The sequence below is a fragment of the Macaca fascicularis genome, chromosome 17 (assembly GCF_037993035.2).
Source record: "Macaca fascicularis isolate 582-1 chromosome 17, T2T-MFA8v1.1".
NCBI classification, from domain to species: Eukaryota; Metazoa; Chordata; class Mammalia; order Primates; family Cercopithecidae; genus Macaca; species Macaca fascicularis.
The window spans coordinates 15,462,755-15,488,307 of NC_088391.1; the positions used below are offsets into that span (position 1 = coordinate 15,462,755).

Consider the following 25,553-nt stretch of genomic DNA (forward strand, 5'->3'; position numbering starts at 1 on the left):
AGTTGGGGAAATGCTGCCTAAGTCACTGCAGAGCCATCTAAGTCAAACATCACGGAACTTTTTCCTGGGTGTGACTTAGATAAGCATGTCCCATTGGTCAAGTTCATCAAAGCTCACAGTTGACACCATTGGGACGAAAGTTAATGTAATAGCAATAGCACATCTGCTTTCCTAAAGAACAGGCTAAAATTTTCGAGATGACTCTTGTATACCCCTGGATACCACACAGTGTGTGTAATGTGCCCATTGTTTCCAATATTATAAAAATCCCCCCTCAGCAAGCCTGGTGACTTGAGCCGTTTTTCTATCTTTTGTAACCAGCAGCACACATTTGTCATGTCAGGCTAGAAAAACGGATTAAGAGTGTCACCTTGACACAGAGTTTTTCTTAGTGTGACACTATGGGCCCATAATCCACTCTGTGGAAGGGACTATAAATGTAGGAGCTTCTAAGTCATGCTTTGCTGACTTTTATGGATGAACGTCTTTTTGTGAAAATCTAGTATTTATAATATTGCGGTATGAGGCTGAGACAAGGCAGATTTATTATGTCAATAACCCAAGAAAATAAACATAACCACATTTGAGGGGACAGTGTGTGTTTTCCAGAACAGTGAGATCCTTCATCCTCTGGGTCATTGTTTTTGCTGCAGACATAATGGCGTTCTAAACAGAGAAGCACTAAGTAAATGTCTACAATGTAGACCTTCTCTTCTGGGCTTTCGGGTCCTTGAATTTCTTCCAGCAGCAGCACAAATGGTATTTCATAATGGAGACACATGGTGTGGTTTAGGCTGGCAGGTGCTGCCTTGTCACGTGGTGTTTTAAATTTAGAATACAAAGACACATTCTTTCACCAAATTAATAGACCAGTAGCATGTTTCCTAGCAAAGATGTTCACAATTTAGACACTCAATTCCAAAAGCTTGTTCTTTTAGCAAGAACATCAGGTACTCGATACAGAGCTCTGACCCATAGTACATGAAAACATCTTTTAAACTGTAACATTCTATAAACTTGTGGGCTATTATTCACTCAATGCTTTATCAACTAATGAATTGGATTTAACAGTGCCACCAAATGGTCGATCCCTGAATGCTTGTCACAATGCCAGCTGGGTTTTCTCTGCTTTCTGAACAAAAACCTCTCAAGGATTTTAGGCTCTGGTAGAAAAAAAAAAAGGGGGGGGGGAAAGTAGGGTTAACACAAGTTGCTTATGTTTGTGACTGCTTGTTTTCAACGTTATGATTGTATTTTTGTGTTTCTGAAAATGTATCCTGAGTCATTTCAAATTTTCTGCTGCTTGAGAGTAACAGATGATGGGCAGTTAAGAGAAAAATATACTTATGGACATACAGAGTTCTCTGAAAATGTAAAGCTTTCATTTTATTTGTTATGCTCAAAGAGAGTAAAATCAATGTATTAAACTTCTAATAGTGTTATCTCTTTTTTCCCAAAGAAGTAATATAGTTAATACTAAATACTTTTCCAAGATAGTGACCATTCATTGATTCCGAGAGTTTGGGGGACTGGGATGGACCTTAAATATTACCTATTCCGCCCCATTTCCACCCAGAGACCAAATGCCCCCTACAGAAATCCTAGTGGGTGGTCAGATGGCCTCTGTCCAAATACTTCTAGTACTGAACATAGTACTTCCGGAGGCAGCCCTTCATCATTAATAGGAGGCAAAATAAAGGAAGTTCTTCTGTAAGTTATGTTGAAATTATATCCTTCTACATTTTCCATTTATTGGTCTTATCTCTGATTTCCAGAGTTGCCCAGTACAGGTCTAATCCACTTTTCACATGACAGTCTTTCAGGTGTTTGAAAATAGCTACTGGTCTCCATCTGTGTCTTCCCAGCACTTTGGGAGGCTGGGGCAGGAGGCTCGCTTGAGTCCACAAGTTCAAGACCACCCTGGGCCACACAGTGAAATCCTGTCTCTACAAAAAAAAAAAACCCTGGTGCTTAAAAATGAATGCAATATTCTGGGTGTGCTCTGACTAGCACAAAGCAGAGAAGGATAGAGTTTTCTTTCTCGTGACTAGAACATTAATTAACTTCAAGATCTTATTGGCTTATGTGGATGAGGCCATAGCATTTCACCTTTACAATGAGCCCACAGCTATGTCAGGTCTCCCTGGTGTGTTTGAAAGGTTGTCTTGGGCCAAGTCCAGGACTTCACATTTCCCCACATTAAATGTCATCTTTATTACATTAATATCCTCCCAGCCTGTTATCTTTTAGATTCTGATCTGGTCTCCTAATGTTTTTGTTCTGTCTCCCAGTTGAAGCCATACCAGTAATCAGCATGACTCTTTGGATAATCCAGCAATTCTTTCCTAATCCACCTAAATATACTAACTTAGACCCTGCTAGAACATTTCTATTATTATCCATAAGTCCAACGGAAGGATTTCGAACATAGTAAAGGCAAAATGTGTAAGTGCTTGCTCTTTAGAATTAACTTAATGAGATTAACCAGCCTTTCTTTACAACCAACAGAAGCTGAAAAGCCCACCTATATTTTTTCATTGCTTGTAAATGAAATTAATTTACCTTTTTGGTTTTTCCGAGCAGATAAATCATTTTATAGTCCACATGCCAACAAGATTTTATGTTTGCTTCAATTTGCTAATTCCAAGGCATCTGGGTGTACAGTACAAAATGTACAGTTATTTCAGAATTTAGGGCAATTAGCTGCTCTGAGAAATGTTGTGACATTTGAAATGTCATCACCCCCTCCCCTCCAAGCAGATTTAATGGGAACCATTTGGAAAGGTTGCTGGCACCTGGATGCTTTTATGGCACACCTTCATAAAAGCACTGCCCTAAGTAAGAACACATCCTAAGTGTAGCTATTGAGCTTGGGATCATATAACAGATGGAGAACATATCACACTTTTTGAAGCAAGCGAGAAAGCTGACATAACAACTCTAACCACATTTTATCAAGATGTATCTGATGACGATGTACTGGAAAACAGTTCACTTTAAATGGTGTGAGTTACTCTTGCCATTTGTATTAACGTTGTCACTCAGCTGGGGTCCACGCTGCAAGAAGATTTTGAAAATATATAATTGAGAGAATTGATCTAATCAAGGTAGAAAAATCTCACCACACTTTAGCTTTGGCTGGATAATTGCACCATTTCCACTTCACATTTTATCTTGGCATACAATTATTACCTTACTGAGTTGATACTGATTTGAAAAATGGTTAAAAATAATTTAGAAATCAAGTAATCACTGGCATATGATTTCTGAATCAATCTTATAAAGGACACACAAGCAATACATTTTTAACACACTCAAACAGTTGTCTTGGTGATCTTGACTTTAGATGCACAGAAGCTCTAAAGAGGACCTCTAACAAAATTAAATAATAATCTTGGTGAAGAGAGCTTGAAACTCACAGGATTCTATATGATATAGAAAAGCCATACATTTATTTATTTCCCAAGTGGGTATAGAACAGTAAGTTGAAGGCATCACTCTGCAATTACTAATAAGGCTCCACTATTTGAAACAAGGCACAAAGGAACTGCTTTTTCCCAATTCCTTTGTCTGCACTCTTCATAGTAGTACGTGCAGCCTAAATAAAGTTTATGGCACAGATAAGCATGAGCATAAGTAAGAATGAATACTGAAAAATGTAAAACTTTATCATAAAGATTTGGATAAATTTTTCAAAAGACTAGAGAACTGTTACTCATGAAGTTGGTTTACCGAAAGGAGGCGAAAATGCAAATGGAAACAACGGTGTTATGGCTATGTTAGTGAAACCATGCGAGCCAAGATTTCAAAGACAAATGCATTTAGTTACAACTAGATCTATACTGTTTGTTGTATTGTATTGGGTAGTTTTCTGGCCTCAATTGTCCATTCACTATACTCATATAAGCCAAGATCTATAAATTGATAATCTGAACCATTTGTCCCAAGGAGACTGTGCCATTTGGTAGCCACATGCCTCCTCTCATGAGTTACACCCTTCATGAAATCGTAGTTTGGAAGCAGCCCAGGAAGTCATCCACTGTATTTCCTCTGGATAGAATAATTCCCTCCATGATTTACTCCTCAAATGGGATTCCCAACCTGTAATGAAGGGAGCTCACCACTCTTCTAGGCACCTGCTACATTTTATGCTAAACTCTGGTTATATTAAGAAACTGTAACTACAATTTGAAATATTTATAAATTTGGAAACATTCCTTCCAATGATTATTGCTACAGACACTGATTACATTTTGCTGTGATCATTGCTGTGGACATTCATCAAGGAAATAATACAGAGAACCAATTAAAGCAAATATAATTTGAAGATTAAAGTAAAACTAGTGAAAATGTTAGATTTAAAACCAGAATTTGGAACTTATATTGTAATTATAATATTAAATATTTTTTTCATCTGGGCGCAGTGGCTCACACCTGTAATCCCAGCACTTTGGGAAGCTAAGGTGGGAGGACCACTTGAGGTCAGGAGTTCAAGAGCAGCCTGGCCAACATGGTGAAACCGTGTCTCTACTAAAAATACAAAAATTAGCTGCGCGTGGTGGTACACACCTGTAATTCTAGCTACTCAGGAGTCTGAGGCACAAGAACCACTTGAACCCAGAAGGCGGAGGTTGCAGTGAGCCAAGATCACACCACTGCACTCCAGCTTCGGTGACAGAGCAAGACTCTGTCTCAAAAATATATATATATTTTTTTCTAGCTCGGTCAGCAGAATTTCCTATCCTCTTTAACATCCTTTTCTGTCTTCCTTTTATAAATGAAATATAGTATGATTTTTGTTCTGAATTAGAGAGTCAAGTATTTTACTATCATTATTTTAATTAACTTTATTTTTAAAACCATATATTTATCCAGTGATTTTAAAAGAAATAGCTTGTATAAATACACACACAGACATGCTCACATACACATGCACATTTTTTTCCCCGCAAGTTAGATCACCTTGGGAAAAATGCCTTCAAGCCTAGCAGACCACTAGTGGTTTTAAAAATGCATGTTAATTTCTTCTTTTCAATGAGTTATCAATATGTCTGACAAATTCATCCTTTAAGGCAACCCTGAAAGGAAGGTAGAGTCCTGATTTTAATGCAACTACCTGAAACAGAATTCTTCATCAGATAATCTTATTTTGTTATTACTGTCAGTATTTTACACTTCAGATGCTATGTGGTACCATTCTGTAGTCTCTCAAATATCACTTGTTGATGCTAATTACAACAGAAGAATGCCATACACGTGATTGTGAAGGTCACCCTTACCCCACACATGGTCATTTCAATTGCAGCGTCTACTTATCAAGTTTTTTGAAAGAAACTCACTGAACAACATAGGCAGTTTTTCCTGTTTATTATATAGTTATTCTAAGGTGGTAAGTGTCACAAAGTTAACTTCAAGAGGAATAACATGGTCCAGTGTGAAACACAAGGTACAACATTTTGCAATGAAACCACAGCACAAAGTAATTGAACTTTCAAAATTGGGTAGTTCAATGAAACATTTTGTCAATGCTTCGCTCTATAAAGCTCTGCTGATGGCCTCAGTTGATGGATTTAAAAAATATATTGCTGTGTCAAATGTTTTAACACCAAATGCTTTTTTTAAGAGAATACACATCCAATCAACTGAAACTGTGAGCAGAAAGTATCTAACTTCTTTATAAAAATGTTATCCAAATTTACAACATTCATAATATATTTCAAAGTAAAGAGTTCTTAGAAAAAATAAACTCAATTCCTTGCTTACTGATGAGTATCAACTCCTCAAAACACATCACAAGAAAGTTAACTTTCATACTTCTTTGCCTATAACCTTTAGATATCTACTACCCTGGCTTCAAAAACATTTTGTGGCCATATATAATACAAACATTCATGTATTACATGCATCATTTATACTATCTTGGAATTTATCCATCATCTTTACTAAAATGAACCGTATTTTAAAGACATCATATGTCATGCACCCTTAAAAATTATAGTGAGGACCTCTGATTTCCTCTTTTTTCCACATGCGTAACAGGCACAAAATTACAAATATTTTTCAACTGACAGTACAACACACTATATCAGGCAATTGCTATATTGAATTCAATATATCTCTAATTTTCACACTATGCCTCTGTGGGATATTTCAATCAAAGACAGTTATCACTAACATGCACAAATAGCGATGCTAGCAAGGCTAATGCAAATATGCATAAATGAGCAAATGTATGCATATATAGTAAATTCATCCAATTAACATTTTCAAGTGTGTATATATTTATGTAGATATATACACACATACAGCAAGTATATTCATAATTTGTCAACAGGTTAGAGTTTTGAAAGAACATACAGGATCGCCTTACAGGTTATCTGGCTTTGTTATTAAACTTACTTCATATCAAATATACTCTGGATTCTCTTCTATTTATGTTCCAACATTATACTTGACAATCTGCAACTGTATCAGGGTTTCATTTTTTTAGTGTATAGTGACTGACAATCACTACAAGTCATCCATAAACACACAATAAAAAAAAGTCAGTCATAGTATTCAATCTTGTTAATAATTGAACACAAAGATAAATCAATATAAACATTAATGTTACTTACATTTAATAGTTAACACAGTGTTGGATTTGGCTGAATTTCAATTTTTTTGATAAATCAGTACATCTGAATATTTGGAACCATTTGCCATACTAGTTGAGCAAACTGTTTTTTAACTTAAACATGTCCCAACTAGTATGTCACAGAGTAACACTTTATGACATGAAGATTTTATATATAATTCCACAAGAGCCAGTCACTTATAAGGCTGTATCACAAATACTATACTTTACTATTGATGGTTTATACACATACACAGATACTTACAGAAGCATACCCACATACACACCAAGCCTAGCAAATTTACATAAACACCCAAACACCTGTATAGATATATGGCCACATATGAAAAATTTAGCAGTCCAAGAATTAAAATATGTGGAATTTTCAGGAATATTATTCTATATCTTCATTTACTTCCATTAAGAAATCTGACTTGCACACTTCATTGTTTTTAAGTTTAAAAAGGAAAGAAAGAAAGAAAGAAAGAAAGAAAAAGAAAGAAAGAAAGAAAGAAAGAAAGAAAGAAAGAAAGAAAGAAAGAAAGAAAGAAAGAAAGAAAGAAAGAAAGAAAGAAAGAAAGAAAGAAAGAAAGAAAAGAGTCCAATCATGTACAGATCTTCAGGGCATGTGTTGGAAATTCCACAGCTGGTTATGTAGGGTACATATATAGTACGTTAGTGCTGGTTCAAACGGTTTTAGAAAATGTTTTTTGGATTCTTAATATTTAGATGAGCCAATATATGTGCACAGGGATGTATACAAATGAGAGAACCTGACACTTCTTAAAATTCTATGGCAGTACGGAAACAGTGTAGATTTTTCCCCCTGCCTAGATGATTAAATAAGACAAAACACACCATGTGGCTTTCAGAACTATAGTCTTTTGAGTTCACACTGAACTTCACACTTTATATATTTTTCAGTTTTGCACTTCTAAAATGCTGAAAGCAGGGAAATATTCCTAATACCTTTTTCTACAATGTCTACGTCTAAGAAAGAAGTGAGAGCAAGTGAAAAAGTATCGAACTTTGAACTACAGCACGAAGTCTTCAGAGCACATTTAGGATTATCATTAGGACAAAACTGCATGGCTATTGCTGAAGTGCTCCCTGCTCAGTAGAACAATTTAAAAATTCATTACCGAATTTTTTTATAAAGAATTCTATAAGTAAGTCAATCACAAGCGCCTATAAATCACCAATTCTGTTCCACCAATGAACTGAAAACTTCTGGTTTGTTGCTAAGAATTTTTTATTTCTGCTTTAGTTTAATAGAATTATGTTTTGCATAAAAAAGAGATCTCAAAGACTATAAATGGTGTGCTGTTTCAATCTCTGAGGGACTTTACTTTCAAAAAGTAAATGATATATATAGCCCCTGAACAGTCCTTTAATAGAAGTCATATGTTCAAGAGATTAAATGCTGTGGAAAGCACTTCCCTTGGAACTGCTCGAATGGAAAGTTGGCCATGATATCTATCGGCAATTAGTACAAGTTCAATTTCTTTTTGCCCTGTCTAAACAAAGCCATGGGTTCTATATCAATTGGCAATATCTACCACTTAGAACAAATAGCATTTATTGGACCTTTCTAGAAGTAGTTGTCCATAAGATTGACAGTGCAGGGAAGTTAAAATTATTGGAATTTATTTTTGTTCTCAACCATCTGACCCCACCAGATTTAAAGTAACTGTTCCACTGCTTTCTTTGTATTTTTGGCAATTTAGTCAAATACATACTAATCTTTTATGGACTCAACTGTATTAAGTAATGCATTTTACAAAGACATAACTAAAACAGACACCAGCATAGGCAACCTCACAGATGTTTACTGTTTCAGCTAAAACAAAGCAGCCTTTGATCTCAGCAGGAGTCTCTGGTCATTTCTATTGGAAACAGTTTTAAAACCTGAAGCCTGGAACAGGTATTATTATGAACTGTTCTTTCAAGATGGAATGGTTCAGTTTGCAGCTCTTGAATAACCTGCCAGAGAAATGTCTTTCTCTCCAACAGACAGCATAATGAGGCACTAATCATTATAGGGCTAAGTTTTCAAATGCTGTTAGATTGCCTGGATGTTTTTTCTTCTTCTTCTTCTTTTGGTTGGAATATTTTATTCGCTTGTAAAGTGAGATGGTAACATATGTAACTATAAACCAGATGGTAAAATTTGCTAGTTGAACAATTTATCAGGGAGATAAATCAATAACATTTAAAACAGTGTGTGACAACTGAATTTCTCTCCATCTTGAATCAAACATTTGAAAATTGTTTTCAAGTAAAATTTGAAAAACAATCATGTAAAAGCCTCGAAATGGCATCAAACATTTTTAATTTGTCACCTACTGAGATATGTCAAGCCTGGAGAATATCAAAACCATGCTTCACAAGTCTTAAATTGTTAGTGTTTGAACTAGTAAAAGTAAATGACCACTAGGATATGGCTTAAATACAATAGACTATACATATTAAATTAATTTTTAACATTCAGACTTAAAATAATTATTTTATGTTTAAGCAAAGCTGACTATAATTTTTTAAAAATAGAGGACTAGAAGAGCAGAATTAGTAGGTTAATGTTTAACAATGGGTTATAATCATAGACTTAATTGGTTTAACACAAAAGGAGTTTTGCATATGAAAATTTCCAAAACACCAGCAAGATTGAGAATTTTTCAGAGTGGAGATTTGGACACTCTAGGCCTGATTTATACAGCACCATTTAAGTGAATCTTGCTTTTCAAATGGATTTCCTGGAAAAAGTCCAGATACAATTTTTTTTAGGTCTGTATGAAAAAAAAAAAATTCCCAGCTTTAGTTTTTACACATTTAAAAAATTATGTATATGATTGTAAGAAAAAATTATACAATCTATAGCAATGCCATTGGCCAAGTTCTTCATGTTGGCATATAGCTTAAGCTTAATTTATACTGTTTCTACTAAAATAACTTTAAAAAATAAAATTTACTTGACAACAAAAACAAGGAAAGTTCCTAACGGCTAATTTTAGAGTCTTTATGAGATGTGTCCTTGTCACAATTTTTCTTTTTCTCTCAAATATACTAACCCACAAAACAATAAGTAGCTTTTTCTACCGTCTAGGGAGAAAAAAATCTACCCAAGCATTTTTATTATTTTGCAATAAAAATACCTCTAAAAACCAGCAATTCAAATTTTAAAAAACAACATAACCTTAAGAAAAAATATGCCTACTAGTGCCATTTTAATATGCTTTGCAGAAAGTACAGAAAAATTATATCTCTATGCCTACTTATAATTAAGAAGAAAACTCCATCTACAGAAATTCTGGCTCTATATTGCCACACGATTAGTGTGTTCTTATACTCAATATTGGGTCCGTAAATGAAATTCATCTAGAGCCAGGCGCTGCACAAAAATCTCAGCATTTTGTGTTCAGATTCTCCCCAATCAAATTAATGTGGGAGATATTTTTTAAAATCTCTCAATTTCAAGGTTGAACATCATGAATATAAAATGCCTACATATTTACTTTCGTATGATTTGGTCTTTTACCATTTCAAGGTATGCAAAACTCTTTTGTGTATTTTGCTGTTAGACTTTTGCTTAGGAAATGTGAAACCTTCACCCAATCACAAACCATATACATTGCTCCATTGTTTCTTTTACACTGAGTCTCCTACTGAATCCAAGTCATCCGAAGAGAGGGGGCGGTACAGGTCCTGCAAGATGAAGGGCGGTATAGATTTGTTTACTCAACTTTCTTGGGTGCCCTGTGGCTCTCGTGGGAGCAACACTGAATGGGCATCCCCGGTTTCTAATATTATTGACCTTTTCAAGTCACCAACTTGGAGTAGGAGGAAAGATAATAATAGAGAAACCGTCTAAATAAACAAAATGGTGCTGGTTTCACCTTATTAGCAAGAAAATGCCTCTTGGTCTATTCATAATCTTTCACCTTCCTTGATGCCTGTTGAGTTGCATAGCCCCTGAGGTCTGTGAAGGTCACCTCCACTACTGTGTGACTAGGCAAATTCTTCCTTGACCATTTCCTTCCCATTCTTGGTAGAAAAGGAACATGCTTACCTCAAGATAAAATAATTTATAAGGAGGCTCAGATGGCATTCAGCAAATTCTGGTCCCAGAGCAGCAACTCAAATGTTGTAGTTGCATGTAGCATAAAACCCAAGAAAGCATTGCTTTCTCAAAATATTATGTTTGGACGACAGAAAGAGTGCAAAATTAACCCACCTCACCCCAAATCCCTTCCCAATGTTCTTTCCCTGTTCTCCAACAGACCACTCACTCATCACCTCCTCTCTCTTTTCCTCCCTCCCCTTCCTGCTACTAGATCTCGATTGGTAGCCAGGCAACCCGCTCAGATCTGCAGAGAGCGTCTAGAGTTGGCTTTTCTCCTGTTTTGTACCACCCACTCCTCACATCATCTGACTGATCAGATAATCTACAAAAGTCAGTGATGTGGGAGTATAATGGGGAGATTCATTCAGCCTACATAACACAACACATTTCTTCCTGATGGATTAAGAAATGGGACCAAAAAAAGTTCATGAGTGGGAAAAGAGCCTCCAGGCTCTGCTTCTGTGACCAGTCAAACGCCTGTAGACAGCAACTTAAATAACTCTGCTTCGGAAAAATAGGTTACTTGGTCCATTGCCACGAATATGCTTATGAAGAGAAATGTCTGGCATGCAGGTTTTTCATTGTATAAGACTATTCCAAAATGTCAAGAGAGGTAACATAAAAATGTGATTTTAACAGAAGAAAAAAAGGTAATTAAATTTTGTAACTAATATAAGTAAAAACTAGATTTTCTTATTTGTAAAGAAACCAGTCAAATGTCTCAACCTTCCTTCTGAAAAAACACCTTATGTTCCTGTATTTTTAAAATGGGGGCAAGGTGTGTGCGCGTGCATGTGTGTGTGTGTGTGTGTGTGTGTGTGTTGGGGTGAGGGTAGTCAACTCATTTTCTTGGCTATGTTGCTAGGCAACACAGAAGGAAAAAATAGAAGTAGCTACTGTTTTCCAATCTGCAGTAAAAAGAGTTAATTTATTCTTTGAAGTGTCTTCTTTTAGCACATGCCATCTTTCACTTATGTCAGTATTTCCTGCATAGGAGTATAGCCAACCATTTGAGAAGACCATTAACCAAATTTGAAACAGGATTAGTTTTTAGGGATCTTCTAGGCCCATTTTAACTGGGAGGGATTATTTGATGCAGTTGCCTACATGCTAAGATGAAAGCTTCTCTGGCTAAAGCAGCTGGGAATGCGTTCATACACTGACACAGCACGTGGATGCGGACGTTCATTTATGGCCCAAATTCAAAAGCCTGGATATGGAACCATCTTAGAATATATCCAGTGCCCTGCCTCACAACATGTGCTCAATAAGTGTTTTCAGATGGTATAAACCCTTTGTCCTCCTAAAACAAATGGGATTTTTTTTTCTCTCAAGTATGGTGTTTGCACTGATCATTTAAATGGTAAAATGAAGAATCTATAAGACAGCCATATCTTATAATCATTCCCCAAGTACAGGAAATGTTAATTATATAAGCCAATAGCCACAGAGCTGAATGGAAATTTTCTGCCTCAATTGGACAAAATCATACTAAAGTGGAAATACAGAAAGCAGAAGAAGCGAATTCTAGCCCCATTCCGCCAAGAAAGGGACATCTGAGCATAGCTTTACATCCCTACGATGGAGGTCTCCTCAATAAACGAGCAGGGAGAGAAGCTCCCATCAGCAGTGGGAATTCCCAATCACTCTTAATCTCAACAACTAAGCATAAATGACACCAATAAATCCTTAATCTGAGTTCAATTAGCTCAAAGTATAAAGAGGGATTTCTATGCTAGGTGTCCTCTAGAAAGCATACACTCTAAGAGAGAGAATGTTCTCAGAAAGAGGGCCCTTCCTGCTCTGTATCTAATGGCGGTCCCTATAGGTTGATGCCTCACTACATGATGTTTACAAGAAAAGAATGACTGACCAGCTCTTCCTCCATTCAAGGACAGGCCTTTAGGAGAGTAAATAAATTTGGCCAATTCTTTGAGTTTTTCGCCAATGATTCCAACACCTTAAAATCCCAAATTAGACTGTGGCCAAGAAAAAACCATAGTGAAAACACTCAAATGGAAGTAGAACAGAAGTATTGGACTTTCTATCTGGAAAGAGCCTTCTTGTTTTGTTTTGTGTTTCCAACGGAGACCCAGAAAAGATAACAGGCTTATCTAAGATACCATGGCCATTTAGTGGACAAGCTGGCATCAGATCCCAGGCTTCATCAAACACTCAAAACAAGCTCCACCTGATGCCAGGTGAATCAGTGGCGAAAGATAACCAAACTTGATATTTGGTGCAACAGGCTCCAAAGGAGCTAGGGACCAAATGAATCTCCCTGCCCCACACTCTTAGACATCTGGCAGCCTAAAGACACAACCTGTGCAGAAATCTTGAAGAGAGGGCCTTCCATCCTGGATGACACCTAATTTTATGGAACTCAGAAGTTTTATTTTTTTTTAATTTTAATTTTTATTTTTTTTTGAGACGGAGTCTCGCTCTGTCACCCAGGCTGGAGTGCAGTGGCCGGATTTCAGCTCACTGCAAGCTCCGCCTCCCAGGTTTACGCCATTCTCCTGCCTCAGCCTCCTGAGTAGCTGGGACTACAGGCGCCCACCACATCGCCCGGCTAGTTTTTTGTATTTTTTTTAGTAGAGACGGGGTTTCACTGTGTTAGCCAGGATGGTCTCGATCTCCTGACCTCGTGATCCGCCCGTCTCGGCCTCCCAAAGTGCTGGGATTACAGGCTTGAGCCACCACGCCCGGCAGAAGTTTTATTTTAAAACACATATTAAAAGAAACCAAACTCAAGAATCTAGCATTTGAGTGCAGTAGACTGGAAGGAGTCCTCGCTTATTAAAGTGTTCGGTGAGCACCATCATGAAACCTCCCAGAAGCGTACATTCCCCCGACCTTGCATCTGAGATCAGGACCATAAAGGGCCTTCCGTTTTTGGCATTGTACCTCCCCTTTTGCCTCCTTCCCACTACTTTTATTTTTGCCTTGGTATTACTGGAAAAGACAAACAGTACAGGTTGTGACAGGATAAGAACAGTAGTCTCTCCAACCTGAAAGAAGCGCTAACCCTCACCCTCCTCCTTAGCATGGAGAAGCTAACAGTTTCCAGTAACTTTTTCACTGTGGTCTCCAAGCTCAGCCAAATTGCCCATAAATGCAAGTAGTGATGAAAAGGTGCTCAATGTGGGTTTCATCCACAAAAGCACGTGTCATAGGTTCCCATCCCCTACCTCATGGACCCTCTGCTGCTCCGGGGCCCCATCTGTACCATAAGCAATTTTCTACCAGGGCCCTCCCCTCCATTCACAGCACTTCTTCTTTCCCTTAATGGTGACATCTAATCAAACTCATCACAACTAAGAAGGCTTATAAACTAGTGCTAATAAAGCCTTTGCAGTCAGAACAAAAAGAGGAGTATGTAAAAGTGAAGTAGCAAAGGTGCATTCTTCTGAGTTAAGATTTGGACAAGGTTAAAGAGAAGCTAAAAGCCCTGAGTTCTAGCTAAACCACAGCAATAAGCAACTCCCCATTGGTCACCTCCTCTTCTAGCTTAGATATCACCTAGAGACGAGCAGCACGATTTGCTGGCACCTGTACCACTCTGCACCGAGACTGAGACAAGTCTGAAACAAGCAGCTTGCTTATTTCCTTACCCTCTGCTTCCGCAGGCTTCCTGGGCTGGTGGGTGATGGACTTGGCGACTTGCCTGAGCGCGGAGTAGAGAGCTGACTACCAGGGGTTCCATTAACTAGAAATACAAAGAATCACACACAGAGAAAAATGGCATGTTAAATAATTTTCATGACAAATCATCTCCAGGAAATAAACAATTATATAGAGAGCTGTGTACTAGAACTCTAGACACCCTTCCATGTGTACATTGAGGAAGAGCTTTGGGAAGTAGCCTTCAGAGAGTCACAGTTTTGCAAATCCTGTGTTTCACAGAGCAGTAGGTTACAGAATTATTTTTTAAGATGTACCTTTCACAACTTTCCTGATGAATGTATTAACGATGCCTTTAACTGTGCCAGCAGGGACTTTAGGAATGTATGGTCCTGAGACATTTTCAATGAGGTTCATTCTTAACTCTTCAGTTTAGCTACCTAGTACTACCTAGCAGGAATAAATATAAGCACAGATCACCAGTGACATTCCAATGACCTGATAAATAGATCACTGTATTTGTATAATGAATAACCCACTTCTAGAAAAATGTCCTGCATCCACCTCTGTCTTGTCCATCCCCCCAGCCTGATTGTGATGGACCTGACTTGAACAGGACAGTCACTGGCCACAGACGCTGAGAAACTCCTCACAGTTTCTCTTTGCTGCCTTTGAAAAGAAAAACTGCTAACAAGTTCAAATCACTGGAATTCTACCCAATTCTCAAGAGTTTTATGCATATTTGCACTAAACTGAACTAAAGCCACAGAACTCAAGTAAGCAATTCTTTTCTCTAAGTAACATCATCTCTGACAACAGAATGAAACACTTAAAGACATGGTTTTATAAAGATGTATCAGGTCGCCTCTATTTTACCTGTAAAAATGACAACATTACAGCCCCACAGTCAGTGAAGTAGAATTAACCAGGAGACACATAGATTCTTGAGGGTGCAAAATAAACGCTTTCCACAAGGGAGAGCAGCAATGCATTTCACTTACCTTCTATGAGTTCTAACATGGACACAGTCTTAGTGTTGGACCTGAATACCAAGGGCAGAATCCCGTCTCAGCACTAAGCCAAGCACCCGCGGAAACGGGAATTGGTTGGATGAGTTTAAGGATGGCTAAGGCTGCTCCCAGAGCAGGCTGAATGAGATGCAGGATTCATCAGCAGATGCCTTTTCTGCGTAAAGCTGACGTCTCCCAAGCAGCAGTGGGAGGTGCAGGTTCTGTCTTAGGCTACATCAAAGGTGTCAATTAAGCCTCTTGCCAACAGCAACCCCCACCCCGACACCACTCCCTCCCGGAAGCCCCGGTGCTGTCAGTACTTTGCACTGAATCATAATGAAGTGGCCCTCGGGGCAAGAGATCCAGTGACTCATTTGAAAATCGAAATGACAATAACTCTTCTAAAGCCTGGTGACTACCAGGTAATCCGGAAACCCTACACAATTCAGTGGCAAGGTAGGATGTTTATTGATTTTTCGCACTCGATGTTTTCCCAAAAACTTACAACCCTGGAAAGTGGGAAGCTCCTTGTTTTGTCATCTCCTCCAAAGACCTTAAAAATGTCACATACCCCATGCTGCATTAATTTGTAGTTTTGCTTTTGAAATGTATTTGGCAACTCCTAAAAATAGAAGCCTAAAAAGTTATGTATGGTTTTTTTTGGGTTTTTTTTTTGTTTGTTTTTTGTTTTTTTTTTTGCAGAGAGAGTGAACTGGAAAGCTAAGAATGCTTTAATTTGCTTGCATGCCACTCTCCTGTCTTTGCTGAGTGAACTTCTCGCTTGGACCTCATCACATTAGACTTCCTCAGCCAGTAGCCTCTAAGGAAGGGGCTCAGAAATAGGCAAGGATTAAAGACAAAGGCAGAAGCAGAGCCTACAACTAGTAAGGAAGGGATGCCTTACTGGTTGGCTGGAGAACACATTTTGTGAATATATTTTCTTTGCCCACCCGCATTCTACTGCACATCTTTATGTCATACCTGAAGGCTACATAGATTGGCAGAAAAAATGAGCAAATAGGGAAGCGAACACAGTGTTAACACTTTTTACTTTGAGACTCTGATCTTACCCAGCTAATGGAAAATTAAGAAAGAGAGACAAAGGACTCACAAGAAAACAGTCTCAGGAATACTTTGCTTTAAAAACCAAAACAAAACAATAAAAGTCTGTACATATTTAGTAAGTACCCATTATATGTGTATCTCAGTTTATTGAAGGCATTTTTATGCACCAGTCAATGCACTTAAACCTTTTATATATGCACATATATGCATCTATATGCATCAGCATGTATGTATATTACATCATTTAACTCACACAATAACTCTGTAAGATTGGCAGTATCATTTCCACCCATTTTACAGGTGAGGAAATTGAGGCTTACAGATGATGAGTCATTTGACAAACAAATATGGAGCAAAATCTAACCTAGGCAGTTCAAAACCTGCACTCTTACTACTACCTTGCCTTACTGTGTCAGCCCTTTAGCCTACAGGTAAATCAGAGAACTAAGCTAGTAATTACAATAAAGTATTTTGAGAGGGGAAGTGAGGCAGGATAGTCAAGGAAGTGACCGTGCTCTTGGGATGCAGCAGTGGTGGTGACCTCACAGCCAATACAGTAAGCCTTGGCATTCGCATTGTAATTGAGCTCATGTAAGCAAAGCTATCTTCAGGAGGGACTGTCCCTTCTCTAGAGCATGTGCATTTTGATTTTAATTGTCATCAAACTGACCCTTTGCTCATTTATAGTAAAAAACACACCCCTGGGTGGAGATTTAAGATGCTAATGAGACACGTGATATATGAACATGCACGTACAGCTACAGCCCATGTGCACCCAGAGGACCACCCAGAACATGCTTACTAGCAACACCTCTTCCCATCTCCTTATGAATTATCATGTAAGACTCTCATAAAGGGGGTTTCTCCAGCAATAATCAACACTGCCTCACCCTTACAAGCAGCTCACCCTGAACTCTCTCAGGGTATACTGTTCATTCTGCATCTAACTTTCAAAATACTCTTTTTCTTTTGCAATGAATGACTCTCTGCTGCATCTCCTTTGCTGTATGTCTCTTGTTTAAATTCTTCTAAACTAAGAAGACAAGAGCCAAGGTATCACAACAGCCATCAACAGAAGTATTGGGTGTTGCAACTGGAATCCTAATAACCAACAGAGTCAGAGTTGGCCTATGCCCTTCATAGAGGGCAGTGGATACAGGAGTTAGCCTGGTGAAGCAGGAAGGGCACAATGAAGGAAAAGTGTCCTCAGCCCAGGGATCCCCTGTTTCAGGGCTGGATGCAAGAAAGGAGGCCAGTGTGGTGCATTGAAGAGATTTAAATAAGTTAGTACAGCAAGTATGTGCGGTGGGAGGGGGAGGAGTTTCAGGAATGAGATGGAGGCAGGGGTCACATAGTGAGCAGGGCTTTAAAATTCATGTTAAGGAGTTTGGTTTTTATCCAAAGGGCAATGAGAAGCAAAAACAAAACAAAACAAAACAATAAAAACAAAAACAAAAAAGATTTTAAGCAGGAGTCGCAAGATCAGGCTTGCATTTGAAAATGCTCTCCAGAGCTCTTGCCCTGTCAAGAGTGGATTACAGGGAAACAATACTGGGTGCAAGGAGAATGTCAAGGTAGGAGAGAGTGGGGCACATTTAAGGGTCCTATGGTAGAGATGCTGACGTGGCTGATCTAGGGTAGTGCCATGGGGTGGCGGTAAATGGAAACATTCCAGAGAAATGTAAGAGGTAAAAACTATAGAACTTGGTAATTGATTGGCTGTAGAAGATTAAGGCCAAAAGGCAGCATGGTTGCAAGAACACAGAGAGTTTGGACACTTTGAACGGAAGCACCTTAGGTGACACCAGTTCTGCCATGTAAGTTGGTACAATGTTTTCTGTTTTAGATGAAGAAACAGGTTTAGTGGCGCAACTTGTCCAAAGACAAACAGCTGGAAGATGGCAGAGCTAAAACTGGATTTCATTTAGGTCTTACTCAAAAAACTTTGCACTTTTCCTATGAGTGGCCGGTCCCGGCACCTCAAGGCATGTCCAGAACCCTCCTCGCGTCTGTAGGGCTAAGGATGTCTAGGTTTCTCTCTCTACCGCCGGGACCCTTGGATCTGCCTCCTTTAGGTAAGGTTGTTGCAATAGTAAAAGTGGTTTTTGCCATTAAAAGTAAAGCAAAAACTGCAATTACTTTTGCACCAACCTAATAAAACCACTGGGCTCAGTGCTTCTATTTGCATGGCCATCTCTAGAAAAATGAAACTCAAGTGCCAGACAAGTCATTTACAATCAAATGTTTTTGGAACACAACTTGTCTGAACATTGGGAACAGCCTGTATTCTTAGGGTCAGAGCTCTGTTCAGACTCTTCCTCTTGGCCGTGCAGAAGAGCATCAGCAACTTCTTAAAATGGTTCTTGACATCCAGAAAGCATTACACACCTTCTGGTTGAATCACTGCTGGGATAAATAATTTTCTTTCATAAATAAGTTTGACACATGTACTGAGTTCACTTGGTTTTTGCTCTGTAATGCCAGAAGTCTCTAAGTGCCAATAACAAGGCTTTGTTTCTTATTTAATAGAACTTATTAAAATTCAACTTAAAATGGCATTATTTTTCAGAGGCCCTTATTAAACAATTCTTTATCTTGAATGGGAACAATTAAACTAATATGGTTGTTGTTAAACAGCCGAACAATTAATTATTTCAATCTGAATCCACTAAACTCTGAATTAGTAAAGAACTCATTAGAATCATTGCCTTTACCCAGTTCTGGTCTCCTTTGCTTATATCTGTATAGGCACCTTTTCTTATTTTAAAAAATAGGAAATGTCTTCCTTTGCTGTGCTTGTTACCCTTGAATGAGAAGTGCTCAACTTCAGGATGGATCATTCACTGATACCATGAGGACCAATGAACATCACTGGCCACCAAAGAGCTGTGGAAGAAATCTCACTGCAGAGCTGACTTCTATCCCTCTCGACGGTACATGACCCTCCTTTATTTCAACTCAGCTGTCACCTAAGCCTGCCAGGGATCCAACAGCATATACTGGTCACAGCGCATCGTTGAATAATACTCCTCAGGAAGTGTGCAGATCCGCTTTTTCCTTCATCATTTCAGACAGGTGAACCCACTCTTGTTCACTAACTGGAGCCACGAGTCCAGGGCTCTAGATATCAACGTATCAGCACACATAGTGTACACTTAATACATGCTAGATTCTTATTGCTCCCTGTCCTCTAGATGCTTATGATTAAATATCAAAGTTACTTTAACCATTCTAGAATTTGGAAATACTTGGCTTAATTTACAAATTCATTGTCCTTTTAAATGACTTTCCAGGCATATGTAGGTTAACCCTTCTTTTTGCAGTTACGTTCCTAAAAGTCTCAGACACCAAGTGAAAGCTGAAATGTTAGTAAGTATCTCAAATTGGTTCTGAAGTCAGAGAAATCTCCAAGTGAGACTATCTAATTAAAAGATGTGCAACTTTTTGGACATGAAATCCACCTTACTGTTTCCCTGTCTTCTTTTAGCACTTAAGGCGGCTCATTTATTTCTGGTGCTGCACTTGTCAAGATTTGGGGAGAGAATGTGTTTGCATATATGTGTGTGTCCTTGGGTTTGGGGGTGGCGATTCAGGCATGCTGCCAGGGAGATCTGGCTTCCTGCCTTAGACTCTCCTTTACTCCCTAATCATGGTGTAGGCTGTTCATTCCCTAAAATCTCTTTCTCAGCTTTTGTTCCTTGCTTGCCACATTGAGAAGAAAAAAAAAAAATGCAGGGGGTGGAGGGCACATTGGGGATCAGTTGAGACCAAGAGAAAAGAGACAACTACCTAACAGAGGGAAGATGATGTACTTTTTCCCTAACTTTAGCTTCCTGGGTGCTCACCTCATGGGCGAGGTGGAACTCTGATTTTCTCCATGTCTGTCTTCTCTTCTTGAACTCAGACAATGGGTCCAATTCAAAGAAACCATCTACTGAGAATAAGGGGAAGGAGGGGCCCCAGGAACAGAGGAGAGGGAGACAAGGACATGGCTCTGTGAATTAATTTTTTAAATAAATACTTCCAAAGGCTCCAAACCTCAGGAAATTTAGGCAACAGCTCCTAGTATTTCTCAGTTCATTTGTGTGGTCAACATTTACCCAGTAGTTACCATGAACTCACAGTCACTGCAGAATGCACAAAGAACCCCTGCTCTCAGAGACCTTGCAACTGAGCAAGGTGGTACAACGTGTCATCGGTGAATCAGCTGCCGCAGTACTGCAGGGCTGGGGAAGACCCTGGACAGCGAGGTGATCCGGGAAAGTGGCAGAGGTCTGCAGGGCCAGACTGGGTGAGTGGGCTTCAGACAGCTGAAGAAATAGAGGAAGACATTCTAGCAAGGCCAAGTGAGAGGAATAAAGGGATGAGGTGGAAAAGCCCAAGCTGGGGACAATTTAAATTTGTTTCTAGGATGGAGCATGGGTCCAGAGAAGAAAAGGGAGACATGACTGGAAAGGAAAATGTCCTCCACTTGAGAATGAGTCCAGACTTTATTTGGCAGACAACAGGTGATGGCAGCAGGTTGGACATTGGTGCCCAGGGCAGATGTAAGATAAAGTGGGAGGATGTCAGCTAGTGATGGCATCACCACAGGGAGAATGGTGACCCACTGAATGTGGACAGGGTGGGGAGAAAAGAGTTGGTGACGATTTGGGGTACAAGAAAAAAAATTTAATTAAACAATGAAAAAAGACCAACTAGAGTCCTGTGATATAAAATTAGGCAATTTTTGGATCTGATCCCTATCAGCTGGGATTCAAGAACAGGCTATGGTTATGACAGGGGAACTAGGGACCACAAGCACCAAGGGTCAGGGTGGATGGCGGTCCTGGGGCTGATCCCTACCAACCAATTGCTGCAGGACAGCTCCCGCTAGAGTAAAGCCTGGAGCCAGCCTGGGAGAGGACCCACGGTGACCCCCAAAAATGATACTCCCAGACCAGGTCCCCCTGCCATCTGGTATTACCCATTCCTTTGTAAGCCACAGTGGCGTCCTCATTGCTGAATCCTATGATTCCCATTCAGTTCTCATGCTACCTGACATCTCAGCATCAAGCATTTCTGCCCCTTCCTTCATCTCAAAACTTTCTGCCCCTTTGACTTCTGTCTCTGTACTCTTACTGTTCTTCCCTGCTTCTGCCGATTGCTCTTAGAAATGCAGACTTACCCCATGGTTCCATTTACATCTTTACAAATCTGTTCTTGAGGCAGCAGGGAGGTACCTTACATTTCTATTATTCAAATCACTACAATATACCAGGGTCTCCCAAATATATATCGTTAGCTCAGATCTCCTGACTTAGAACAGTTTTTTATTTCCAGTTGCTTACAAACATTTCCAAATCACCTCACACTCCACATATCTAAAATGAAACTCAGTCCCTACCTCTCCTCATTCAACAAACCTGCTTCCTATCTCTGATTCCTCTCTCTTCTTCTAGCCTCACATCCAGTTCAATTTCTGGTTTCATTTCCCTTTGAGGTCTCCCCCATTCCCAACGATGCTCTTTCAGTTCTGTCTGGACAATTTCATTTCAGGATGACTACAATGGCCACATAGAGCCTTCCTGGCCCTTGGCCTTTCATAGCAATTTTTTCTACCACCGTGCCACTGTTTCCAAAACTCAGCTGCGATCTTTCATGGCGTGGTGAAAAATTCCCTTTCACTTCATAATACCTACAACCTATAGCACAAATATACTTCCACGACCCTGTGCAATTGGACCACAACCAATGGGGCTACCACTATCTTTCCAACTCTTTCTTAGAATTCTAGCCTGCGTTTTTATTGAACAAGCAACTATTCCCTAACTATGCCATATAGTTTCATGTCTTTGTGCCTTAGCTCACATTGCTCGGGAATGCCCTCCTGGCCCTTTTTTACATCCAAATGTATAGATCCTTTTCTCTTGGAAGAGCTCTCTGACCCTATTAATGAGATCTAACCTGTTTCCTCTAGATCATCACAGCACTTATTACACTATTACAGTTACGTGGTATACAGTCAAGTACCACATAACAATGTTTTGGTGAACAATGGACCATAGATCCGATGGTGGTTCCATAAGATTATAATACTGTATTTTCACTGCACCTTTTCTACGTTTACACCTGTTTAGATGTGCAAATGCTTATCACTGGTTACAACGGCCAGAATATTCAGCACGATAACATACTGTATAGATTTATAGCCCAGGAGCAACAGGCCATACCACATAGCCATGTGTAGCAGGCTACACCATCTAGGTTTGTGTATGCACACTCTAGGATGTTTGCACAATGGCTAAATTGCCTAATAACACATTTCTTGGAAGACATCCCCACCATTAAGGGACACATGGCTGTATATGTTTCTCTCCCAACTATAATATAAGCAACTTGAAGGCAAGGACTGTGGTTTAAGCATCTTTGCACCCTTGGGACCTAATGCATGTCTGGAACACAGTAGATACTCAGGAAATATTTAATTAATGTGGGGCATTAACAGTAAGAAATTTATACAAGCAGTTGATGTAGGCTGCTGCCCTCAAGTAGACAGTAAGTCAAGATAATGGTTCAAGGCTTTGAAGAGTATCTTTGGAGGTTCTGCTGGGGTGAGCACTACGGAGAGTTGGTGGATGCAGAGAAAGAAGAAATGGAAGGAGGGATGGGCCTTACGTGCAGCCAGAAATTCCAAAGACACAAGGGATGACTCACCAACCTCTTGATTTTCTTGATGCATTTTGTTCTCAACAATTCCCTTGGAGCTCCAAAGCAAAAAAGATTCTCCATACATTGTATAAGGCTGAATTCCCTACACTAAAGGAAAAGACTGAACTAAAAATTAATAGCTGGCAATCTACCTTTGAAGGTGTTTGATATAAATCAAAAGGATTTCACAAACTGGACTAGTAGTGAGCTGATTAAAATTCTCTTCACTTCCCCAGCTTTGATTCTTATCTGCATATGCTGCATAAAATATTTTTATAGAACTGTAAAAAAGTAAAATTTAAATAGCATGAATAAAAAGACTTTAGGATTTCTGGAGTCACACAGAAGTTTTAAGACTGGGCGTTCAGAATGGTGCTTTGTCATGGTAGATGTTCATGAACTAAGCCATTTGTCTTTTCCTTCTTTCAAGTGTTTGCCCTTGCATCTCCAGCACCCAACGTTGCTGGTCCACTATAGATTCTCAATGCATACTGAATGAATGAATGGTTGTTGCCATGAATGGTTCTACTCCAGTCTATAAGCTTCTGAAGGGCAAGAAAATACATTATCTCATATTGGAATTGAAAGGTGTGAGGCACTCATTGGGCCTCAGTGATGTCTGCTATGGGTTCCACAGACAGAGATTCTAAATACAGGGTATCATTCTATGATAAAAAGTTGGCTATCTAAATGGAAATAAAAACTCTAAAACAAACAAAATATGCCATTTTTCTTCTCTCTCTTTTTTCTCGGAATGGGGTCTTGCTCTGGCATCCAAGCTGGAGTGCAGTGGTGTGATCATGGCTGACTGCAGCCTCAAACTCCTACGCTCAAGAGATCATGCCACCTCAGCCTCCCAAGTAGCTGGGACCACAGGTGTGCACCATTGCACCCAGCTAGTTTTTAAATTTCTTGTAGACACAGGTCTCCGTATGTTGCCTACGTTGGTCTCAAACTCCTGATCTCAACCAATCCTCCTGCCTAGGCCTCCCAAAGTGTTGGGATTAAAGGTATGAGCCACCATGCCTGGCCCCAAAGCTTTCCCAAATCCAAGAAAAGATCAAAATTTTGAAATCTGTAAGTTTTAAGGAGAACTGCAGCTATGAAACTTCAAGATAAACACAGTTTCCTTGTAAGATTAAGAAAACAATATAAAGCCAACTGAAATTTTATCAGTCTTTATTAAAACCAAATTAATGCATATTTTATTCTTATTTTTAGAGTTATTTTGTTATAACTTCCTTATGTAGATAAAAAAAAATTGCTTAAAAGAATTTCACTTTTGCCACTGCACTCCAGCCTGGGTGACAGAGTGAGACCCTGTCTCAAAAATAAAAATAAAGAAGTTTACTTTTAACTTACACATTTTACTAGATCTGTGTTCCAAATATATACACATGTATGAAGAGTCAACCCGTATGAAACTCTTTACTCCTTACAGATTCTTGTTTCTTTAAGAAGCAGCTAGAAGTCATTTTCCAATTTCTTAGTGATTCATCCTCCAGCATCTCAGCACGCAATTTATCTGGAGGCTCTTTATTCTTTTCACGTGTTATTAAGGCTTCTGGTTTCTCTTTGCTAGCTCTGTTTGCCTTCTTTCAGCCTTTTCTGTTATGCAGACTAATCATAATTCAATGGGTACGTGAATTATGTTATCTGTGAGGCCTCGATCCCTACGCTTCTTGAGAATAGGGGCATCATTAGTGCCTAGGAAATGCCTGACACTAGTTGGTCTGTAACTGATAGTTCTGAAAGTGTAAATGAACTTTACACTTTAATAAATCACTTTGAACCACTTTTAGCGCTACGAAGAGAACTGGCTAAGGGACAAAGGGAGGATTTACAGAGGATTCTCATTCTTGTTCTAATGCTGACTTACAAGGGAGGTTTCTGTCCAGCAACGCTATTCATCAGGAATTTGGGGTAAATCATTCACCTCCTGGAACCCTGGTGCCAAGGGACTAATACTTAGGCTTATGTTGCAAGGTGTTGTGATGCTGTGAATTGCACTCTCAAACCAGGGACTAGCTTAATTTTATTCTGGATCAAAACTCTAGTAAGTGGAGGTGAAGAAATAGGTATCAAGGACTGCCAGCCTTGTGTGTCTAGAGCACCAGAAGCCCCCGGTGCCAGCCCCGAGGTGCCATTCTGAACTCTGGGACTCAGAGCAAAGCAGTTATCCCAGCCCTGCCACTGTGTTCTTATTTCCACAGAGATAATAATAACTTGCCTTACTTGCTTGCTGTTAGGAAATTAATAGGAGGATCAAAAAAGATTGAAGAAAGAAAGGCCATATGTAAACTATAATGTGTCAGGTAAATATAAGTTAACCATGTTATATTCATAGCAGCATAGCCTGAAAATTGCATAGATCTTAACTTTATAATATGCTGCAATTTCTGTATAATATAGGAAACTGAATACTGGA

General features: G+C 39.1%; 1 protein-coding gene across 8 annotated transcripts in view; it reads right to left on the reverse strand.

Moving 5' to 3' along the window:
* DCLK1 (doublecortin like kinase 1) overlaps positions 1-25,553 on the reverse strand; it is a 350,985-nt gene that overhangs the window by 69,597 nt on the left and 255,835 nt on the right. For 4 of the 8 annotated variants that reach the window (XM_065533147.2, XM_074021841.1, XM_015439144.4 and 1 more), the window contains exon 6: positions 14,351-14,445. In XM_065533147.2, coding sequence (XP_065389219.1) covers positions 14,351-14,445 — 95 coding nt within the window. Of the gene's footprint in view, positions 1-5,351; positions 10,319-14,350; positions 14,446-15,361; positions 15,520-25,553 lie in introns of those variants that run through there. The other 4 variants (XM_005585634.4, XM_005585635.4, XM_074021842.1 and 1 more) reach the window with 2 other exon arrangements.